The sequence below is a fragment of the Miniopterus natalensis genome, chromosome 9, assembly GCF_054644295.1.
Source record: "Miniopterus natalensis isolate mMinNat1 chromosome 9, mMinNat1.hap1, whole genome shotgun sequence".
NCBI classification, from domain to species: domain Eukaryota; kingdom Metazoa; phylum Chordata; class Mammalia; order Chiroptera; family Miniopteridae; genus Miniopterus; species Miniopterus natalensis.
Genome location: NC_142089.1, coordinates 63,088,857 through 63,113,507, shown reverse-complemented (window position 1 = coordinate 63,113,507; position 24,651 = coordinate 63,088,857). Strand labels below are relative to the sequence as shown.

At 37.7% G+C, this 24,651-nt stretch overlaps 1 protein-coding gene across 5 annotated transcripts in view; it reads left to right on the top strand.

Moving 5' to 3' along the window:
• CDKAL1 (CDKAL1 threonylcarbamoyladenosine tRNA methylthiotransferase) overlaps positions 1–24,651 on the top strand; it is a 551,454-nt gene that overhangs the window by 312,502 nt on the left and 214,301 nt on the right. For all 5 annotated transcript variants that reach the window (XM_087820618.1, XM_087820616.1, XM_087820619.1 and 2 more), the window contains one exon: positions 13,501–13,667. In XM_087820618.1, coding sequence (XP_087676744.1) covers positions 13,501–13,667 — 167 coding nt within the window. The remainder of the gene's footprint in view (positions 1–13,500; positions 13,668–24,651) is intronic.

The following is a 24,651-nucleotide window of genomic DNA, read 5'->3' as shown; positions in this document are numbered from 1 at the left end:
AAATAGGTTCTTGATTTGCGTTAGACAAAGGACTGGATTGGGCCCGCCCTGCTGACATTTCACTTGAAGCAAAGGTTTCACATATGCAGCACAGTCGCTTGTCCTGTGCTGGTGACCAGTACCCTGCCTTGGTCTTCCTTTTTAACTTATATTTTGAAATAAGTCCAGACTTACAAAAATGTTGCAAAAGTAGTGCAAAGAGTTCACATTTATCCTTCATCCAACTTTCTCAAATGTTAATATCTTACATGACCATAGTACAATGATCAATGTCAGAAAAATTAACATTGATATAATACTGTCATGTGACCTCCAGACCCTATGCAAGTTTCATCCATTGTTCCACTAATATCCTTTGTCTGGCCCAGGAATCAATCCAGGATCCCATATTACTGTTAGTTATCGCGTGTCCTCAGCCTCTTAACCGCCAATCTGGGACAGTACCTTTGTCTTCCTTTGTTTTTGTAACCTTGATATTTTTGAAGTGTACGGGCCAGTTATTTTATAGGTTCTTTCTTAGTTCAGTTTGTCTGTTAAAGTATAAAGTGTATAAGGTATAGGATCTTATGTTTATCAGTTATATTATTTAATTAAAGAATTTTCAGTTTCTCTTGATTAGGAGAAAGTACTATTTATTTTTTAATTTTTTAAATTTATCTTTATTGTTCAAAGTATTACAGATGTCTCCCTTTCCCTGCCCACTGAGCCCCTCCACCCCACATCCGCTCCCCCCCAGGCCTACTGCAACTTATTAATGAATTAAAGTTTATGTTAATGCTTTCAGTTCTTCACTGCAGACTGTATAACAGTGCTGTCCAGTAAAAACATGCGAACCATGTGTGTAATTTTAAAAGTTCTAGTAGCCACATTAAGAAAAGTAAAAAGATACAAGTTCAGTTTACTTTATAAGATAATTTAATATAATCATTTCAACTTATAATCAGTATAAAAAAATCTTGATGAGATATTTATTTTCTTTTTCATACTTAATCTTTGAAATCTGTGCACTTACAGCATATCTCAATTTGGACTAATCACATTTTAAATGCTCAGCAGCCATATGTCACTGGTGGCTATCATGTTGGACAGTGAAGGCTTGTATTCTTACTACATCTCACCTGCTATTTATGCATTGTTTTGGTTTTCTTTCTAATGCTACTAAAGAATTCTTTATTTTGAGATTTTAGTTGGTACTTCCCCTTTTGCCATAAGTATAGCCAGTTTTGTTGTCAATCCTCCCCCGAGGATGTTTTTTCCATTGATTTGTAGAGAGAGTGGTGGAAGGGAGGGAGGGAAGGAGGAGGAGGAGAGAGAAAGAGACAGAGAGAGAGAAACACCAGTGTGGGAGACGCACATCGATTGGTTGCCTCCCGCATGCCCCGACCAGGGACTGGGGCTAGGGATCCAACATGCAGCCCAGGTATGTATCCTTGACTGAGAATCGAACCCTCGACCCTTCCGTGCGTGGGCCAGTGCTCTGACCAGTGAGCCACGCTGGCCAGGGCTGGAGCCAAAGTTATGTAGTTTTTAAAAATATATCTTTATTGATTTCAAAGAGAAGAAGGGAAAGAAAGAGATAGAAACATCAGTGATGAGAGAGTCATTGACCAGCTGCCTCCTGCCTATTCCCCGGGATAGAGCCCGCAACCCGGGCATGTGCCCTGACCGGGAATCAAATCACGATCTCCTGGATCCTAGGTCAACGCTCAGCCTCTGAGCCATGCCGACTGGGCTATAGCCAAAGTGTTATAGGTGTTCTGTTTGAGCCATTGAATTGACATCAAAGAGTTATGTTGGAATTCCTTTTTTAGAAGAGATTACTTCTTAACCTTGCTCTGCTACTGATTATTGTATAACTTGGGACAAGTCATTTAACCTTTCTGATCTTCAAGTCTGTGTTTGTAAAATGAAGTAATGCAGTCTTTTGGCATCTTCTAAGTAGGCAGTTTTGATTCCTAAAATTATCTGTGTATTTGTTATTCAAATACTACATTGATTAATTGCCCTAAAACGCATTGTGTTAGGAGTAGCACCAAAACCAAAAAAGATCTAATGTAGTCTATTTTTAGTGAACCATGGAGAGTGGCCTGCTGATAGACCATGAGGAGAGAGAAAAGTACCCCTAATTCATTCCCAAGTATAGAATTATTAAAGCCCTACATCGTATCTGGGTACTAATTGGAGATCCCTGAACTGGAATTATTGAGGTGATGGAAAGGGTGAGCCAACAGAGCTGTTGCTTTGTTGCTTTCCTCAGTGTCACCAACCAACTGTATTTTACCTTTTTTTGAAAAGTTGAACTACTGATGGTAAGAAATTATCATTTTTTCCCCTTTGTGAGGTAGTTATTTTAAAATGGCATTCTGTTTTCCCCTAAGGCTAGAGGAGAGTTCACATTCTATTTTTAAATGTTGAATATTAGCTTATCTAGATTAGCCTCACATAGCAGAATTTAATAAAGGTCATTGCACTTAATTATTCTTATAGAACCACTTATTTTAAAACACACTGACTTCATTGGTTAATTTAGCTTCTTCCTAAAACAAAAAAGATAGACTTTCCCAATATGTATTTCCCAGTATTTATTTAATCACAGGGATTATTACTTGTCATTCAGATTTTAAATTATATTTCCAAGATATAAAAAACTATAGCAACTAACACCATTAAAAATTTTACCAGCTGTATTAAGCCATAACATTTGATCATATTTAATTCAGCCTTTTTTAATAAAGAAGAATTAAAGATAATGTTGAAGCCCCCTCCGTATATTCCTCCATGATTCCATGCCACTCCAGTCTGCTCTAGAGCTTGTGACTCACTGTAAATCCCATCACCATGGTTCCTTCTTTCCTCTTTTTCTGCCTTCTTCTGGATTGACTGTTGTGATTTCATTTTGTCTTCACTATTATCTTGTTAGCTGTAGCTCTTTATTAATTAATTGATTCATTCATTCATAGTTGTTCTGGGGTTTAAATATACATGTTTAACTTACTGCAATCAGCCTTCAGCTGAAAATAATTTAACCTTATAGTTGTATACTTTCCTCCTTCCTTGTAGTCTTTGTGCTATTGTTGTTCTTTTCATAAAGTATAGACCCTGCAATATATTGTTATTGTTGTTGTTTTTGCCTAAAACAGTCAATTGTATTTTAAAGAGATAAGAAGGGAGAAAAAATAGCTTTTATATCTACCCCCACATTTGACATTTCTGGTCCTGTTATTTCCTTTGTGTATATCAAGTGCTTTTCTTTCCATCTGGAATAATTTCTCTTGTATTTAAAGATTTTTCTTCCTATATAGAGTAGTGGTCTGTTGGTATTAAATCCACTCAACTTTGTTTGCCTCAGTTCTTTTTTTTGCCCTCATGTTGAATAGCTATTTTAACGAATACAAAATTCTAGGACAGGTTTTTGGTGCTTTGAGAATGTCTGTCCGTTCCACCCTGCCTTGCATGGTTTCGGACAAGGAGCTTCTGTTATTCTTATCTTTGTGCCTATGTACAGTGTCCTCTCCACTTCAGCTGCTTTTAAAATGTTCTCTTTATTACATTTTTTAAAAAGCCATTTGTTTACAATGTGTTTGGGTGTGGTTTTTCTTTTTTTCTTTCATAAGAGTGTGTGTGTGTGTGTGTGTGTGTGTGCGTGTGTGTGTGTATTATTCTACTGAGGTTGGTTGAGTATCTTGAATTTGTGGTTTATAGTTTTATCAAATTTGTAAAATTTAACCATTATTTCAGGGAATCTAATGCATGTGTTGTTTGTCTCTGTTCATTCTTACTCTCAGTGTTTTTTCTTTGCTTCATTTTGAATAATTTTTGTTACTAGTCTTCAACTTTATCTCTAGAATAGGGTTTTTTTCCTAACATTTATTTCTTTTCTCATCATGTTCATATTTTATGAACATATGGACCACATTTACAATACATTTTCAAATGTCCTTTTCTGTTAATTTCATCATTTTTGCCACTTATGCCTCTGATCCTATTGATTGAGTTTTCTATTGGTCATGAACATAGTCAAGATTTTTTTTCTTGTCTGCATGCCTGCGAATTTTTGTTTGAATGCTAGGCATTTTGAATTTCATCTTGTTGAACATTAGATTTTGTTGTGTTCCTTTAAAGAGTTTTAGACTTTGTTCTGTCATAGACTTAAGTTATTTGAAATTAGTTTGATCTTTTGAAGCTTTCTTGTAAGTTAGGTTAGTATAGGTTCAGAGCACTTTCTAGTTTACCATGAATTTTTCTCCACCACTAAGGCAGATACCCTTCTAAGGACTCTACCTAATGACTCATGCATTCTGAGGTCTTTCTTTTGTCTTGCAGGAACACAAACTCTTCTTGGTCCTGTATGACTTTTAGGAATTGTTTGGTCCACTGCTTTCCTGTGCTTGGAATTTAGTTTCCTCTCATGCATGCCCAGAAAGGACTCAACTAAAAACGGGGAACCCTATGCTGATCTTTGGAGCTCCATCTCTGTGCAGCTTTTGCCTCTTTAATACCTAACCCTGTAAACTGCAGCATTCTGAACTACAGTCTCTGTCTCCTCAACTTAGCGAGATCATCAGGCTTTGTTTGGTTCCCCTGTTCTGCACTGTGGCCTAGAAAATGCCTCCAGGTAGTTGGATAGATAATCATAGGACTCACCTTGCTTCTCTCAAAAATCACAGTCTTGCACTGCCTGCTGTTCCTTGTCTGATGGCTTCATATATTTAGTCAAGTTTTCTAGTTGTTTATAGCATTAAGGTAATTCCTATAATAGTCAATGCTTTGTGTGTAGAAATGGCAGTCCTCACAATATTTCGTTTTAATTAAAATTTTCTGTAATCATTAGTAGGGCCAGAGTACATTATTTGTGCTGGATATTACACATTACTCCACTAGAAGAGCCCTGTTGGTACATACAATTTTGATTACCATAGCTGGGTCAAGTTTTAGAGTTGGTTATTGGTATTTATGTTATTCTATTGTAATAGATATTAAAATCACCTTTTATTAATGCCACCTGCAAGTGTTTGTAGCATAGAAATTTTAAATTGAAGAGGTAGCTGATCATTAAATTCTTGATATCTCAGGTATGTATCAGAACTTTCTGTTCTGATTATTCTAATTTGATCAAGGCACAACTATCAGCTTCATAAAACTTTCGCACTTTTAAAGGGCACAAGTTAGACGACTATTTTAACTAACCCATTTTTGAGTCAGTTGCCAGTTATAGTAGTTAAAAAGAGTAAAACTGATCTGAATTATTCTGTCATTATAGTTACTTGGTGTGTGGGTAGTAGATTCTTGAGGGTGAGACTACTTTTTTCTTTAATGAAGGAAAAATGACTCTTCCTTTCCTGCCTCATAAAAGTATTCTATTTTACTTATTTTTATTTGTCTTTCCTTAGGAAGTTATAGCAGTGGTTCATCCTCTTTGAAGACTCCCTGAGTTTATGGCAACTGTTTGTTTTTAGGATGTCAACTTAAATGATGCTAAGTGAGAAGTTGAGGCCCAAGAGTAGTACTTAGGTTCTGTTGGGTGGAAAGAAGGAAGAAAAAGGAGAAAATATAAAAGACTGGCACCACTTTCATTCCCTATAGGTGCTACCAACTAGAAAGCGTAAATGTGTTAATGGTCTCCGGTTTCTTTTACTTGTTTCTATTTAAATTTGTTAGTCTTGTTTCACTCATTTTAGTCAATTATAATAAATTCCCCCTCCAAAAAAAGAGTGAAAGAAACTAATTACTTTTAAACACTGGACAATTTCATGATCTGTTATTTCTTTTTCTGTTCTTTCTTATATATAAAATCTAGTAACATGAGAATTCTCAAACTTAATGTTCATGAGCGGAAGCAGGAGAGTATCTTAAAACATGGAGTTATTGAGGGCTTTCGCTAGCAAATATAATATACATGTTGCATCTGCCTACAACAGTGAGTAGGTTATCAACATAATTTTTGCTCTCTTAGCTCTGCCCTTTAAGTATGAGCTTCTTGCAACAACTTATGTCGCCACTGACTCCCATCTTATAATTCTTTTTCACCACACACCCCTCCCTCACCTCACCCCAACCACACTGGCCTCCTTGTGGTTCCTTGGGAACTATAATCATGCCCATGCTGGGTCTATGTACTTATATTCCCTCTGCTTTCAGTGCTCTTCCAGATACCGACCTGTGTGGCTTACGACCTTGATTCCTTCAAGTTCTGTGTCATTTCAAGTCTCTTTCAATTATTCGCTGTCAAAAATAGCAGTGTCCTTTCCCAACCACTTTATCACTCATTCCTTTTATCCTACTCTAAAAACTTTTATTAGCACTTATTTTTACTTGATAATATATTATTTATCTATTATTGTCTCTCTCACTTGAATAAATTTTACAAGAGCCGAGACCTTGTTTCTGAGTCCTAGAACGTGTCTGGCACATAGTGATACTCAACAAATACTTGTCAGAAGAAGAGTCAAGGAATGAATGAATGGTGCTTTATTTGTATTAGGACAACTAAACGTATACCTGATGCACTTTCCAGCTGAACATGAGAATATAATACAAAGTGGAAAACTATATTTGCTGTTTAAATACCTGAAATATTAATGTATAAGTTCTATGTTCAAAGTCAAATTTCCCTAGTTGGAACTGTAGGATTTCAGGTCACCTTTGGCTGTAGATCTGGTGGAGCTCACTTTTTAGAAAGACCTGTAGGACCATAAAATGTTAGCCATTAAAATATTCTGTCCTTTACTATTTAAGTTCCATTAGTTCTTCATTCTGTAACTGAGTTCAGGGGCCGAACAATGCAAACTCCTTTGCTGCTTTAGCTTTCTTCACCCTTTCACTATTCTGTAACTCTTGACGTTAGTCTTGGAATCTAGATAAATTCCTATAATCACCATGATCAGCAATGGTAATCTTTTCTGAGCAAAAGGTCCTGCGTTGCAGGCATCCAGCTGTTTTCTTTTTCCCTCTTCCTACTTCCTTTTGTGTCTGCAATGTTTGGACCCCTGGAAGTTGAGCCTGTGGTGATTTTTTAAAGACAAAATAGCATCTCTCTCCACATCCTGCTGAAACACCAGAGGGCCCATTCATAGATTCTGTTGTCTGTGTTTCTCAAGGGGTATTAAAAAAGCCCATATATGGAACAAGCACACTGGGTTTCATAGAGTAAATTTAATCTGCCTCATTGAGGCTTATTGCAGATTTTGGACACTGGAGAATCAGATGCCTTGTTTCCAGAAAGTGTGTCTTCCTTTTGTGGTGTTTATTTTGTTTTTAGCTTTCCATTATTTCCAAATTCTTGTAGAAGTATGGAAATAAACAATATTCTTTCTGATTATGACCTTTCAAAAGAAATAATTTAAACAGCTTGTTTTTGTTTAGCAACAACGTTATCAATTATGCTAACAAGTTGTTTTCTTTGTGTCACTATAATCACAGATGTCAGGATGCTCTGGAAATACTGTTTCTTTGTTAACTCTTGTTATTAAAGCAATAAAAAGGGTAATTTTAAAGTTTAATTGTTTCATGAGTAATTGATCTATCTGACTTTATCTGTAATTGGAAAGTCTTACCTCTAAAAAGATGGTTTGTATTCACTTGCTGGGCTCTCCAGCTACCACTGTAGGATAACGTCTACACTAATCTTGTGCAGAAGTTAAGAGACCATGCAACACACCTCACAACATTCAAGCTGCATTTCCATATTGTCCAAAGAAAATTCATTTGATATCTCCTCATTGCCTGATGCAGAACTTACGCGCACTCTTGTGCACATTCTGTGTATGTCTGCATGTATATACACATATATATGTTTATATATGTATATGGAACCAAAATTCATCGAATGTTTCCTATGTGCTATGTACCATAATCATTTCCAGGCATATGTATATTTTTTCAGGTTTTTGCACCTCTGCCAGGGAGATGCTTACATCCTATAAGGGGAGATGAACAATTAAACCAGTAATTATAATGCATTGTGATACAGAATTTTGCACAAGATGCCTAAGAGCACAGAAGAGGAGCATCTAAATAAGTCTGGGTGGTCAAGGGAAGTTTCCCGGAAGAGGTATTCATTATGCAAAGAAGAGTGGGAGGCATTTGAGGCAAGGGGAACAGCATATGCTAAAGTGCAGAGGTCTGAGCACAAGGAAATACAATTGAGTCAATCTGGCTACAATGAAAGTGTTGTCCAAAGATAGTCAAGAACAGTAATTGTATTATGATTATGGGCGAGAATGTTCTTGATCTTAGAAGATACATGCTGATTTATTTAGATTTAAAGTGCCATCATATCTGCAACTAATTTTTAAAGGGTTCATGGTAGGGGACAAAAACACATGTGCTGTGGGTGTGGAGAGAGTGAGTGCTCACAAATGTGACAAAATGCTATACACGAGTCTGAGTGAAGGAGGGACAGGTATTCACTGCAGGACTCTTGACACTTTAAATTCAACATTATTCAAAAGAAAATGTTAGAGGAAAAAAAACTTCAGGGCGCTAATAATTCTTTTAAGTTTGTAAAAGTAGTATAAACATGATATAATTGAAAGAATTGGCTAATGAATAATTATCTTCTCTGATGGCCTATTAATTGGGTTATCAGTCATATATCATTGTTTTATATATGTATATATATGTATGTATATGTGTTCTTTATATACATAGACAGACACACACATATATATATGATATATATAATAGCCTTAGTTGGTCCTCTTAAGAGACTGTCTTTACTAAAATTGTCATTTAAGTCCTTTTTTATCTAACAGGAAAACATAAAATCCTTGAGTGTCTAGTAATAGGATTAGAAGGGACTATAAGTTATTTTGTCTAATTTGCTATTAAATAAATAAGCTAAATCACTAGAACTTGCCTATATATATATTATTACTTAGAAAAATCTCCATTGAATAAATTTCCATGACCTTTTAAGTGTTTAGACAGAGGCTCATATTTATTTCTGAATTCTCTAAGATTATTTTTAAGAAGAATGAACCTATAAAAATCCAGTTAATATGCACCACGACCGTTAAAAAAGAGCGTTAGGAATTAAGAGCCAATAATTTAATGCACGTACATTAATATAACAATGTATGTTGAATTTATATCCCTGTTGGCCATCGAGGAAAATGGAATATGAAGGCTGGAATGGGATGGTGGAGAAAGAATAGGCGATGGGCCTGAAAGGAGGAAGGGATGGTGCAGAGCAGAAGACAGAAGGGTGTCGAACCTGTCCTGAGGAAGAGAGATTTAGCAGATTTTGAAGGGATTTTCTTCATTGTGTGTAGTTGCTGTAGATTTTCTTGCCATCTAATGCTCTTTAATTATTGATCCCATTAATCATAGTTTACAGTTTTTATATTTTTGTGATCCTTATTTTTAGAGACTCTATTCATAATGGAATATTTGAAGCAACTTATTATGGTGGAAATTTTCCCCCGTGATAGAGCAAGAGCTCCTGGAGAAATATCACTTCTCGGACCAGATGAAATCAATCTTTACCCGCATTTTAATTTATTACGATGAAGCCCATACACAGGAAAATTATAGTGAATTATGATCTTTTGAAATTGAGTTTTGGCAAAGTTTGATTTTTCAAAAAGGATTTTCTTTGTTGTGAGACTATTTTATTGAGAAAATTATCTTTTATGTCTCCTACTTTTTCCATCCTCTGTCATCTCAAATTACTATGGAGCAAAGATCAGAATCCAGCTGTTGAGGTTGCTCTCTGTTCAGGGAAACAGAGCTGCGTTTCAACTATAGGCTGATCAGTCATTACGTGGGTAAGATGATAATGGATTCTAATAACCAAACTTTTTAAAGGTGGTTTTTTTTTTTAGCCTTTCAAGATGCATTTCACTTCTCCCTAGTATTTGCTTTTCTTTTTTACCAAAATTAACACAACAAGGTTCCTTAGAAGTCAGACTGGACAATTTAAGGAAAATGAACAAAAGGCAGGTAGATGAACAATTTTAGGAAAAAGTAATTTTTCTCCTTGGATGCTTAAAAAAAAAAGCTAATTTTTGTCTCCCACTTTTCCAGCCACTACTTTCTCTTTCTGCATGTATTTATTTTTACAGGCATGGGAGGTTTTGCTGGGCATTCAAGTCTCTTATCTCAGTTCTTCCTGCTTGCTTCTCTTTTTCATTTCCATGTGTTTGTTTTTCTGACATGTATTAATCAAAGTCCACATTATATTGCAGACGGGGCCTATCTCATTGGGGCTGACGTCACAGCCACTTCCAGCCAGCCTAGTTCGCCCTTCATTTTGGTTTCTAAGGCTGTGTTCTTCAATACCCACCCCCACCACCACCGTCAGGGATGTATGTGAAGTTCCCAGGATGTCTGTCACTGTCCTCTTGCCAGCTCCTGGATAACAGCCAATCTTAGATCACAGAAATTTAATGATGAATCCATATCTGTCATGAGCTAGAATTGCTGCAGGGCACATAGTAGGTAACGGCCTAATAAATGTCTGATGGACGAATAAAGAAAGGATTGTGCAAAGGAATAGAGCTCATAACTGAAGTCCTGAAGGAATGAAGCTGTTTAGGCAAGCACTTCTGTCCGTAAGTGCAGCCAATTAAGTAAGCAGACAGCAGCAGGCACGTGTCCCCATGTCCATTAGTGACTGCAGACCGCAGCCTTCGGTTTCCCTGGTGAATGCGTATGCAGGCTGACCTGACAGGAACTGCCTGCCCTATGAGTAATCACAAGACTTCCCGGGGAGAACGATGTCAGGCTTGGGGGTTCCATATTTAGCTTCACCTTTAGTATGAAATGACTTTCTATATCCTCACTATTTGAGGGATCAGCTCTCATTAGCATTCATGCTTGAAATACAACCTTACAGAATCTGTACTTCCTCACATTGATTAAGAGCAAAATCATCTTTGACACATTTTTGGATTGAATTGGCCAGGCACAGTTCTCTCCAAGTCCACGAGCTTCCCATTTTGCACACGTTCCCGTTTCATTGTGCTTTAAGCCAGGTTGCTATTATATAGAGCACTTTAGCAGCCTTGATCTTGGAGACATCAATACCATTATTCCTGTTGTTGCTGATTTAGTGTTACAGCTGCTTCCTCTTTATGTGATTTAATTTGAAGTTTCAGCCCACCAGGGGGCTATTGGTCCCCACCTTTGCAGCTTTAGAGCTGGCTGCTGTTTCTGCTTGGATGTTATTTCCATTCCTATTCATAGTGATTTTCCCCTTCTATATTCATCTAGCAACAGCAAGGCACTGTTCCAGGAACCTGCTCTCTCTACATAAGGCGGAACGTGGAACCATTTGGATGGAAAAATTATAAATTAAAATTATTCTGTTCATTTTAAAATATTCATATTGTGTTGCTCAAATGCCAGTAACTGGAAAATCATGGATAATGTCCTGTTTTTATAACCTCTTTCAGAGTGTTTTAAAAATCTGTTTATGTTGTTACTTAGCCATCTCTTTTCCTGGAGTGGATTTTGTGATAAGGTTTAAAAGAAAAAAAGGGTGTATGAGTCCAGTATCCGATGGCATATTTAATATTAAAATAAGAGCATGCCACTAATTGCAATCCATTTTTTAAACAGAACAATATTTACTCCACGAACAGAGAATATTTATAAAATTATATTTATAAAATTATAAGACTACACAGGGAGCCTATAAACATGCTAGACTATTTCTTTTGAATATACAGTTTTTTAAATGAAATGATGAAAACTAAGCAAAGGTTTACTAATCTCTGGAACTGCATATTTAATTTAAATTAAGAAAACCCATATATCTATAACACTACCACTTTTCAAATACTAAAAACATCTCCAACTTCTTAAATGGAGCTTGTTGTTGTTGTCTCCTGTTTTCTCTGCTAAGTCATCGAATCTTCCATTTCAGGAAACTAACATCCTATTTCTACCCTTGTATTTTCATCGTTGTTTAGGTGTGGGTGAGGGTGTGTGTCTCAGAAAGGCAAGTGGGCAAAAGAGAACGTGTTTTTGTGTGGTTGGCTAGTTTTTCTGCAAAGTAAATATCTCTCTTATTCTAAGGGAAAGAATAGTGATTGGAGACTTCGCTTCCTGCACGCTTTCCCACCTCTGCAGAGCGCATCAAGGAGAGTGAAGATCTTTGCTTTTTGCTTTTGCATTCTGTTAGTTTTCAGTTTACTTTCACATAAAAGCCGTGTGTTTTATTTGTTGTCTCTCTTGGCTAGGAATATTTAAATGTATTTTTAAAAAATATATCTTTATTGATTTCAGAGAGAGGAAGGGAGAGGGAGAGAGAGAAACATCAATGGTGAGAGAGTCATTGATCGGCTGCCTCCTGCACCCCCCGACTGGGGATCGAGCCCGCAACCCGGGCATGTGCCCTGACCGGGAATTGAACCCCGATCGCCTGGATCCTAGGTTGACACTCAACCGCTGAGCCACTCCCGGCCGGGCTAAATGTATTTTTGAAACTCTCCGGCCCCGTCAACTAAAGGCAATTAAAAATTATAATGATAAGATTGTTTCCAGAAACATCCTCTTCTAGGTCAGGCTGTAGTCGTTCTTTGTGTGCCCTGTGTGTGTGTTGAGGATCTTCAGAAGCCACAGATCACTGTAGCACGAGCACATTTCACAGGCCCATTTTATTGTTTGTTGAGACTTGTGAATCATTCTGCCTTTTAAAATAGGCTAATCCTTTAATTGACTATGCATTCAGAAACATTCTCTGTGCCCTGCAAACCTGGGTGGCTATTGCTAACTCCGTTTTATTCATTTTAAATAACACGATGTTATCTAAAAGTATTTCCTTTTGATTTTTGGAAGGAAGTTACTGTAGGCTCTGATATTTGAAGTCAAGATTGTTTATAACAACAACAGAAACAAAGCATGTGTACAGTTTCCTAAGGTCTGATGGATGGAAAGTAGGATACAAGCTGTCAGTAAACAGGTTTTCCAACACAAATACTTATACATCATCCAGGTTCTTTGAACAAAGCCATAAGATGCACTCTATTCTTAATTGACTAAAGAAGACAAATTAGAATAGTTACTAGAGGAGAAATGGATACCTCATAATTAATACTTTGTGAGTTAAACCTTAACCACACTTGACACTTTTCCTTGGGTTGGTGACAGACTGATTGGTGAGTTAACTGCTGATAGTACCTATTCTGTGGAGCGACTGTTCAGTTCCAGGACTTCTAGTGGTCAATAAAACAGGTTTTCTCTGTGATGGGACTGCAGCCTTAGTCTTGATCAAAGTGCTTTGAAGGAAACACGGCTGAACTGATTGGCTGTGAATGTTAATCACTCCATCGGATGCGCTGATAATTTATAGCATTGTTGTAACTCTCTGGTGTTCATAAAATGAACTTAATAACCCAGTGCTACCACGGGATAAGCTGCTTTTTTTCTGCAATTGAATCCCCAGACTGCCTGCATAATAATGCTGAGAAATAGTGCATTAAAAAGAGTGAGCAGCTGGATGATGAAGGAAACAGCTCTGCAGCAGATTTGTTAATTATCTCCTTTGATTCACAGAGGGTGTTTGTGAGATATGGTTGACCAGTGAAGACACAGGGGCTTATGGCAGAGATATTGGCACCGATCTCCCCGCACTGCTGTGGAAACTGGTTGAAGTGATTCCTGAGGGAGCGATGCTGAGGCTTGGCATGACAAATCCGCCCTATATTTTAGAGCATCTGGAGGTAAGGAAAAGCACCCCATTTCCATGCTGACACCGACAATAACCAATCCAGACAGGGTGGCAGCCTCGGCATTATCAAATGAACTTCATTTAAAACCACTTGCTCATTTTTTGTGTGTGTGGTCCCACGTTACCAGGAGTGAATTGAGAATTTCAAATCCCCTTCTTTGTCAGGCTGCGCATCTTGTTTTACTTCCTCAGCATTGATTACTGTTGCCTAGCCTTTCCAGCACTTGCCATCTTGTCACAGTTCTTTGTTTCTTTTTTGTAGCCCTTCTTTCTGTTGCATAAATTTGCCTCAATTCCTCCATTTAGAAGCCTTGTCTAGTTCGGGGCTGCTAATATGCTACATTACTTTTGCAGCCAACAGTGAACCTCATATTACCTGTGTTATGACTATTGCCCCGTCAGTAAGGATACTGTGCTGTAAGTCTGAGGATGTTAGAAATGTCATCCCTTTGTCAGGAGACAGGAGTGAGTAGAATGAAAGAGACACAGAGTTTGGTAGTCTTCCATCTGTTTTTCTCGTAGTCACTGTGAAAAAGGGAGCTGTAATCATGTGAGATCCGTGGTTTCATTTTTATACTCCCCATGGATCAGAATGCTTCCCTGCAAGTAGCTTACCCTTAAACTAGGAAAACGGACATGTGCACAAGTAACGGGTACCTGAGGGCAGATGCCACAATAACCACGGCAGTGAATATGGACAGGGAGCGGTCATTTAAATGAAAAAGCACATGCTAACCTGGCCAGTGTGGCTCAGCGGTTAAGGGTCAGCCTATGAACCAGAAGGTCACAGTTCGATTCCCAGTCAGGGCACATGCCCTGGTTGCAGCCTCAATCCCCAGTCGGGGGCATGCAGGAGGCAGCCGATCAATGACTCTTTCATCATTGATGTTTCTATCTCTCTCTCTCCCTTCCTCTCTCTGAAATCAATAAAGACATATTAAAAAAAAACGACACACATGCTAGGATCCATAACTATACTATATTGAATAAAGTAATTACATTAGGCCTACAGTTATGGATAAGAAATTTAATAAGTGCTGTTGGAAAGTCATGTGCAAAGTATAGAAAAAAGTCACATTTTAAATCATTTGTGTTGTTAGCAGTTGGTTTATGCAGAAAAATAACATCCCCAAAATTTAAAAGTAAGTGTACCTGCTAAAATTTAATGCATAAATGCAAATGAATATTCAAAGATTTTAAAGATTGTTTCTGTTGATTTGATTTGAGGACTTGTTAAGGTTGCTGAAAAGCCTCCCTAATATCAACAGCGTATTTTAGAAATTCTGAAAACAGAGTTGATAGGAATCTAGTTATTAATTATAAATATGTCATGAAGAAATTTAGCAACTTTAGTTTTGTTATTTATGTTTTCCTAGCCAGATTTTTCAGTAAAGGTATATTATCTATGTGTTAACTTTGGTACTTTGGAAAGTGTGGCGCAATTATGATTTGCTATTAAAAAATAAGTCACAGGTATGTCAACTTTTACTTAACTCTTTGATTCTACACTTGTAAAAGCAAGTGATTATCTGTAAAAATCAAATATGCGGAGACCATTGCAGTCTTGCCGTGTTTGCAGTAGAAATGAAACATACATCATGAAACCAGGACATAGCTAGGTATAGGGTGGGTAGGAAGGGAAGCCCTACCATTATATAGTCAATAAACAGTTTTGTCAAGGATCAAGGGAACCACAGCTGCTGGTCAGAGAAGTTCAGGTAAGGAGTAAACACAGGGGGAAAATATCTTTTATTGGCTCTGAGATGACTAACCAAATACCTCTTGGAATATATCCAGCACTTTAATTAATTGCAAGATTGCAGAAACTAATAGCATATTTATAGCAAATCCTACAGCTCAGCACCTAAAGTAGTGCTAGTTGTTGACCTCTGAATAGATGCTCCAGGAGAGTGTCTAAAAAATCAACAGAAGATGATAACTGCAGCTTTCCATTTTACCTGGAAAAACACCAGATGTTTAATTCATAGGCTGTGGTTAGAATGATCAGCTCTGATTGCCATGACATTACTTTTTTTAAATTCTTGCTGTAAGATATTTATAATATTGACCTTTTCTCCTGCGTTGTCATTTGCCTGGGTCAAGGACCTTGTCATATCCACCTCTGGTTCTGCCCCACCCAGAACTGGATCAGTAAGTGAGTGAATAAAGGGATGAATTAAAGAAGAGCCTTCTTCATGAAATAAATTGTAGGCCCACTCTATAGTCTTTGAGGTCTTAACATTCTGGCCAGAAGACACAGCAGAAGATGACAAAGTAAATCAGCTTCAAGGGTGAGAGTTTGTCCCAAAGAAAGCCACCCATTGCCGTGTACCTCATGAGCAGTTCTGATGTGCACACCAAGGGAGAAAGCAATACAAAGGAAACTGGTGAAAACAAGCGAAGGTGTGCACAACTAAAAGACCCACACCATTCGGAAGTAAGAGCTTTTCAGGTATTCTTCTGTCGCTTTGACCAAACCTTCACACACACCGTGGTAGTCCCCCTCAGCTGATGGAAGAGCCCAGAGTTTTCAGTGTTCCCCAGAGGCTTCACTGGCTTCGCAGTGAGAAGGACACTAGGAAAGAGAGCCCACGCCTGGTGAGCCTAGGCTTGCACCCACTAGTACATCCCATTTCCCCGTTTCCCTCTTGCTAAGCTTAGGCCACTCTAAAGAAATTACTTGGCTTACCTAAAGAGCACTGAAGAGAGCTCACCAAGAAGAAAAAAAGAAAACAGGAGAAAAGATGAAAACAAAAATAACACCAGTGAATGACAGGCAGTGATTATTTTAACCTGCGGGGATAGAAAGAGCCCACTCTTGAAATAACTGCTCTGGTGCTTTAATACTGCTCAGTGAGGCTTTCCTGAGAATTCTACTGGCAGCACCCAGCCTTCAGTGTATCTGGAAGATGCTTCAGGTACAGACTTTAATTATAGGGCACTTCACTAGGCTGTTTCCCTACTTCATTTTCCTCACCTCCCATTCGCCTGACTCTTGAGATTTTTTTAAAACCCTTTTACCAGCTTAATTTTTTTTCTTTTTTATTGAACCGTTTAAAGGGGTAGTAATCACTTAAAGAAAAACAAAGTTTCTGCCACTGTTTAAAAGAGTGGTGTGGAAAAATAGATCTATCAATAATACAATTTATTAAATCTTTATAGGAACAGAAGATGCATGCTATAGTTCTATGATATTATAGTTATACATATAGGATGCACTTTTAAGGTTTTACCAAGAGTCTAATATTATATGGGGCATATCATATAGTAAATGTTGATTAAATGTGTAGTGAATAAATGGAAGGGAGGGGGAATTCTTAATCCCTAACACGCAAGTAGTCAATTGTCTGGAACATCTACAAAACCTGTTTTTAACATATCAGTGTGTTAAACAATGTGGGATTCACTTCACACGACTACATAGTTGGCAAAGAGATATCTCAGGTATATATGAAAAACACCCAGAATTGAAGAAGCATAACAATGAGCGTATGTAATACTTATTAAATTTGGGTATAAAGTAGGAACAATAGGTAAAATAATAGATTAAAACATTTTACCTCATCTTAAAGTCGGTGGTGCCTCTCCATTACCCACAGGCTAAAGATAACCTCTTTAGCATGACATGCAGGGCCCTTAGGATGCTTCTTCCATAACATCTCTGCCCGATGGTGCCTCCTGTGTAGCCTGTATTTTTTTTTTTTTTTTTGCCATTTTATACTCCTACAAATTTTACTTTAACTTTTTCTCATTTCATACTTACTGCATGTTAACAGTTGGTAGTAATGAGTTAATCAGATATACTAACAATTGCTACTATGTGTATTGATGAATGTAATGCCCATGTAGCGGCAAATACAAGATATTTCCCTGTGTGTTTGACTTCCTATTGATATCACTAAGGCAATGACCCTGGCATTTTCTTCTTTTATGAACTCTGACCTTTTAGAAAGTAGATGGCTTGTGAATTTGACTACTCTTGAACCTATATTGCTCAGTTTTGCCCTCCCAGTGGTAGGTAGCCCATAGCTGAGGTTTAATTCAGACTGAGCATAATATACATGAACCCAACAAGGTGTGCTGAGGCCAGTGATAGTGATACAGTGGCTACTGCTAACTGGGCACCAGGCGTCACTGGTAGCGTTTTTCAAGACTGAACAATAGTAATAATAATATCACTACAGTTTATTGAGTGCTTATTATTTTCAAGAAACCATGCTGGTTGCTTTACACACTATATCTCCTTCCCTTTTTATGGTAAGCTAGCTGCAGGGAGATTATTATCCTCACTTTATTGATAGAGAAGCCATCTTAGAAAGCTTTAATAATTGGCCAAATTACACAACTAGGTAGTAGCCAAACTGGTTTCTAGTCTCATCTGCCTCCAAAGTGCTTTCTGTTATACCACACTCCTATGAAGCCTTCCCAGATGGTCCCTTCCATGCTTTTTCACTCTGTCCAAGGTATCTCTACCGCTCTCGTCACGGGGAGCTGTGGTCACTTACTTACATGTACATTCAACAAAACTGTGATGGTCTTGAGGGAGAGAGAGGCTGCTTGTTCATCTCCACATTTCAGTGCCCGTGATGTGTGCACTTACTGAGTGTGTACTGAATGTTTTGGTAGCTCTAACCCTAGCCGTTCCTTGACTGCATGCCTTTGTATTTTGAAGTATCTTCGTATCTGTGCCGAGGATCTAGTTTGGGAAGAATTTGTGGATGGTTGTCACATGTTTCTTTCAAATATGAGTCACACTGCTGTGACTAAGGGATGTACTTTATTTATTTGCTCTGCTAAAATATCAGCGGTAGATAGTATCTTTCGGACTATCTAGAGCAGTTGAGCTCATTGTATGACTATCAAATTTGTAGATTATCTAGGCCCTTAGCTTCTTTATTTTTCTGCTTCTTAGCTTTCACTGCTTTTTGTAATCTTCATCAGAGAAGTCAACAGTGAATGGTGAAGGAGGAGAAATTAAAACCAGGCAGCTTGTCTTGTTTTTTGTTTTATGGGTTGGCTAATTGGGAAAAGATAGTAAAGCTGTTGACCAGCAGAGGATGTGGGAAGTATATGTGGATTTCATTTATCTAAGCTATTCTGGTTCTCCCTGTGTTGTAAATAATTAAAAATAACTGTTATCTCCCTTTAACATATGTAATACTGTATGTCTTAAAATCACATCAGAACTTTAGTCATGTACAGCCGGGTCCACAGAGGGTAAACTGAATAATCTACGGGGCAGATACTTGTTGTTAAGGACTTTTACTTCAAATTATGAATAAAGCAAATTATTTATTTTTAAATTTATATTGCTCTGAATTTTTTTTTTAAATATATCTTTATTGATTTCAGAGAGAGGAAAGGAGAGGGAGAACTAGAAACATCAATGATGAGAGAGTCGTTGATCGGCTGCCTCGAGCTCGCAACCTGGGCATGTGCCCTGACCAGGAATCTAACCCCAATCGCCTGGATCCTAGGTCGACGCTCAACCGCTGAGCCACGCCCGGCTGGGCGCTCTGAAAAATATTGACACTAATATTCACATTGATATTACACTACATTTTATTTAGCTTGAATTAAAATGCATAGCTTTGTACAAGAGTTATATTTAGCATATTCATGTTATATATATTGTATATGTTATATAAGGTTAATCATAAATAGTGATATTTTAAATGTTTCATCTGTTTTTGGTTGAGTAATCTTATAATGACTACAACAAATCAGTTTCCCACTAGCCTTGATTTTTGTATGTTTACTTCCTAGTTAATTGACCTTATATTCTAACCTAAGTGTATATTTAGCAAAATTAATTTATCCAGCAAAGGACGGTAATATCTGTCAAGGACTTTTGCCACATGGTAATTTATGAGCATTAATAGTATGTTTGGCTTGGCAGACCTATAAAATGCCTCGTAGTTTTAAAACAAGAACAAACCCAGTCCCCGCTGTGCTTATGTTTCATCAAAGCAATACAGCATCTCCAAACCAAAGTCAACAGTTCACATGGGGTCTTAAGTTTTTTTTCCTTAAGGTTTATACTTTCCAGAATAATAGAAAAATATGCAGATAGATTTTGTGTTGTATAAAAACTATTTCCCCCCTTTGATGCATAGAAGGATGTGCTGGATGACTTACTTTGAGCAAGGAAATGGGAAGGAAAAACCCTGTATTTCTGCCGTCCACATACAGCTTTTGGGATATGTGAGTGTGTGGTTTGATCGGACTGTTGGCACCCAGTCTCTTGCTGATTATAATCATCAGCACTTTACTTCATTCTTAACTTGGCATTTATGAGTAGAATTCAGGAGGTCAGCGAAACCTCTGAAACTGGAAACCAGAGTTTGTGCCTCTCTGAAAATTTGGGGGGAGAAACCCTTCCTCAAATATTAAAAGGATTCATATCCATAATAACAAGTTTATCAGGCTTTACTGGGAGCCGCATTCTGCCACCTGGGAGCAGCCCCCCTAGCAGCGAAGGTAAGGGTGGAAGAAGTGCCCGCCCTTGTCGTCCAGTGACCTGACGATTTCTGATCCAAGATGAAATGAACATGCTGACTGCAGGCGCCACCCCCGTTCCACCTCTGCAGTCTCTTCACTCCCGCCGTCCTCACTTGTTCACTTGTTCAGGCTTCAGCCCCTAACCCCAGCTTTGCTCAAGAAGCCTAAGCTTTTCTTGAACTCAGCAGCCCTCAGGAAACTTTACATAGCTTATTCCTGCTTTTTTTCCCTAATAGAATTTATTGGGGTGACATTGGTTCTCAGGACCTTACAGATTTCAAGTGTACAACCCAATGAAACATCCTCTGCACACTGCATCGTGGGCCCGTCGCCCCGAGCAAAGTCTCTTTCTGTCCCGATTTCCACCCCTTTGCCCACCTCCACCCAGCCCCAGCCCCCTTTCCTCTGGCCGTCACTGCCCTTTTGTCTGTTTCTATGTGTATATGTATCCACGGTTTTGGGCTAATCTCTTCACCTTCTTTCATCCAGCTCCCCGGGCCCCTCCCCTCTGACAACTGTCAGTCTGTTCCATGCTTCCGTGCCTCTGTTTCTGTTTTGTTCGTCAGTTTATTTTGTTCATTAGATTCCACATATAAGTGAGATCATATGGTATTTGTCTCTTTCTGACTTAATGCTTATTACTGAGCCCCAAAGACTCCTGATTATATGCAGGCCAGAGGACCCAGACAAGAAATGGAGTCATAAATAGACAGACTCAATCTCAACAGATTACTCTTTGTTGCTTCCCCTACAGACACAGTCTCAGTTTCATCAGGAACTTTATTTTTATTGTCCCAGGTATGTTTTCAGGGAAAATGAACTATTTTGTGGATGGATGTTTCTCATGTTGAACGTATTGGCCACCTCTGTCTTCCTGGGGAGCACAGTGGAAAATGCCTTGTTCAAGAATTTTATTTATATGACCATCAATAATTTATACCGAGACCTACCCTGTGGGCTTCACTGGTGCTCTCAGTCCTAATTTCTTTTTTATTTTTTAATTTTTTATCTTTATTGATTTCAGAGAGAGGAAAGGAGAGGGAGAGAGAGAGATAAAAACATCAATGATGAGAGAGTCATTGATCGAGCCCACAACCCGGGCGTGTGCCCTGACCAGGAATCGAACCCTGATCGCCTGGATCCTAGGTCGATGCTCAACCACTGAGCCACGCCCGGCCGGGCTCAGTCCCAATTTCTAAATCACAAAATAGCATGTGTGGGAGTCTAGACTCTGTGTAAGAATATAAATGGTCAAGTCGTTTTTGATTATCATAAAGTACGTTAGTCCACCTTGTGGTAAAAACTACCTGAACTTCTCAATGACCAATACCTTTTTTCTCTTTTGCCATTGACCTATGTTATTGAATATTGGATATTGCTCATGAAATCCGGTGACATGCGGATATTCATTCCCAAAAGAGACAATCGTTTTTCTGAGAGGAAAAGAAATGAGGGATAAAACGTGTCAAGATGATGAGTGGGAAAGACTGCAAATGCTCTATAAAGAAACTAACATCATAGTCAAATATCTGCAGCCACGTGTCTCTGTATATATATCTTTTAACAAAGCAGAACACTCACACACACACATATGTAGTTCTAATGCTTGAGAAGCCTGGAAATTTACATATTCCAATTGTGGCATACAAATATTCCTACTTCATCTTTTAGTCTCCTAGCGTACATTTCCGTTTATAAAGGAGGGAATTAGATACGTATGTGTTTTAATTTGTGTCTTAAAAGGCATTCCACATTGCCATTCCCCTGAATCCTTAATTTTTTTTATAGGAGTAGCTGAGAAGGTTTCCACGTCACCTGTCAAAATGAGTATAGTTCAAACTCCACAGTACACCAGCTGTGGGCTTTATCTTTCTCATTAATTTAGGAAGTCAGTTCTGCTCAAGCCCCTGAAAAGCTGCCTTTGACTTTCCTTCGTAAGCACAGAGGATGGCTCGCACATAGGCAATCAGCAGAGCTTCCTTTGCACTCTCCTTTTGAGGCTAGGATCGTTTTTGTATTGATTTCTTTGCTCTGATAGCCTGTGAAAGGTTACCTTAGGCACTTGCTAATTCAGCACTTAGTAAAATGAAATTCTCATATTTTATACCAGCTGGGTAATGGAATTTTCAGGTGATTCATGGTGTAGAACAGAAAGGTTGGTAATGAAGTTACTGGTTCAGAGAATAGTTGAGGAACATTCTGCGTGTTTTTCAGAAAGTAAAGCGTAGTTTCTTAGTTTGCTTCTGTTACTTTTTAACCTGCGGAATCATTTGTTGTTTTCAGGTCCATGTGCTTCTCTCTTCCCTGTGTCTCCCTTTGACTACCACAAAAAACCACCCACCTGAAAGTGTCTGGCTTCCAGAATTGAAATTCAAAATTCTTTAATGGCATTTAACAGTAAATAATGATTGTCTCCTAAATTGGAACATAAATGTTTTAAAGTTAATATTGTTAAGAACTCCTTTATTTGCATATGCTATAGCAGAAGAATAGAATAGAATAGAATAGAATAGAATAGAATAGAATAGAATAGAATAGAATAGAATAGAATAGAATAGAATAGAATAGAATAGAATGGGCATGAATGGACTCTGTGTACTAAATCACTTTTTAAAATTTTTATTTACTGATTTTAGAGAGAGAGAAAAGGAGCGAGAGAGGGAGAGAGCGAAACATCAATTTGTTGTTCTGTTTATTTATGCATCCATTGGTTGATTCTTATATGTGCCCAGACTGGGGATTGAACTTGCAACCTTGGAGTATTAGGATCACACTCTAACCAAAATTGCTACCCAGCCAGGGTCTGTGGATAATTTTAGCATCAGAAGGTGTTACGTGTGGGCCAGAGAAAAGTAAACTGTTTAGAGGAATGTTGAAAGTTCTCCAATTACTCATGATTTAGAGGGGAAAACCTCTTCTTTTTCTTTTCATAGCATGTATTTCTTTTTGTATGTTTTAAAAAGGTTCAGGCCTCGGGTAGAGTGGGAGCTGAGTGAAGGGGGGGAAAAGGGGGAAAATGGGGGACATCTGTGATACTCTCAACAATAAAAATAAAATAAAATAAAATAAAATAAAATAAAATAAAATAAAATAAAATAAAATAAAATAATAAATAAATATCAAAACCACTGAAAAGTGCTACGTGTAAATCGTTTGATTAGAGAAAATATTGTGGATAAGTCTTTCTCTAATATATGGCAACAAAGAAGTAACTTTTTTAATTACATGTTAAAATATATCTGAAAAGTAAGTTTTATATCAGTCGTTATTATACATTGTCATATGGACTATCACCTTACATTTTGATCAATTGAAGTTTCAGACGTTAATCTTTTAATTGGTTTGCTACTGTATTTTCAGCCTGCATTTTTTTCCACCTTAACAGATTCTAGTTGTTCTTGTCTCTATTTCTCTATTACTGCTTGTATATTAGTTTCCTAAGGTTGCTCTAACAAAGTACCACAAATCTGAGTGGCTTAAAATAACAGAAATTTATTCCTTCACAGTTTTGGAGGCCAGAGGTCCAAAATCACACTGTTGGCAGGGTTAGTTCCTTTCTTGAGGGAGAACCTGTTCAGTTTTCCTCTCCTGGCTTCTGATAGTTGCTAGCAATCTTTGGCATTCTTTGCTGGTAGACGCATCACTGCAATCTTTGTTTCAGTTTTCACATGGTTATTTTTTTATGTCTCTGTATCCAAACTTCCTCTTCTTATAAGGGCACAAATCGTTGAATTATGGTCCATCCTAATTCAGTTTGACCTCATTTAAACTTTATTACATCTGCAAAGACCCTATTTCCAAATAAGATATTATTTTGAAATGTCAGAGATAGTGCAGGTTTTGTTCTGGACCACCCCAATAAAGCAAGTATCACATTAAAACAAGACATAATCTTTTTTCTGGTAGAGGGTCTTGACTTCAATTTATTTAAAAAATGTTATCTTCTGAGGCATAAAAAAACAAAGACAATAAAATGAGATATACTTGTATGTTATTCCACTGCCTTCTGGCCTCTAATTTCTGGTAAAAAATCAACTGTTGATCTTATTGAGGCTATGTGATCAGCTGCTTCTCTCCTGCTGTTATCAGGACTTTTTCTTTGTTTTTGGACAGTTTGATTGTGAGATGTCTAGATGTAGATCTCTTTGAGTTTATCCTACATAGAGTCTGGAGAGCTTCTAGGATGTGTGTAGATTAATGTTTTTCTTCATATTTGTGAGTTTTGGCTATTCTTCAAATACTATTTCTGTCTTTTTCTTTCCTCTCCTTCTGGAATCCACATTCTGTGTATGTCATTGTGCTTTATGATGTCCCACAGATTTGTAAATACTGTTAATTTTATTCATTTCTTTTTCTTTCTGTTCCTCAGACCAAGTAACCTCAATTGACTGGCCTTCAAATTTGCTGATTCTTTCTTCTGTTAGCCTAAATCTCTTGCTAAGTCCAGTTAGTGTATTTTAAAAATTTTAATTCTT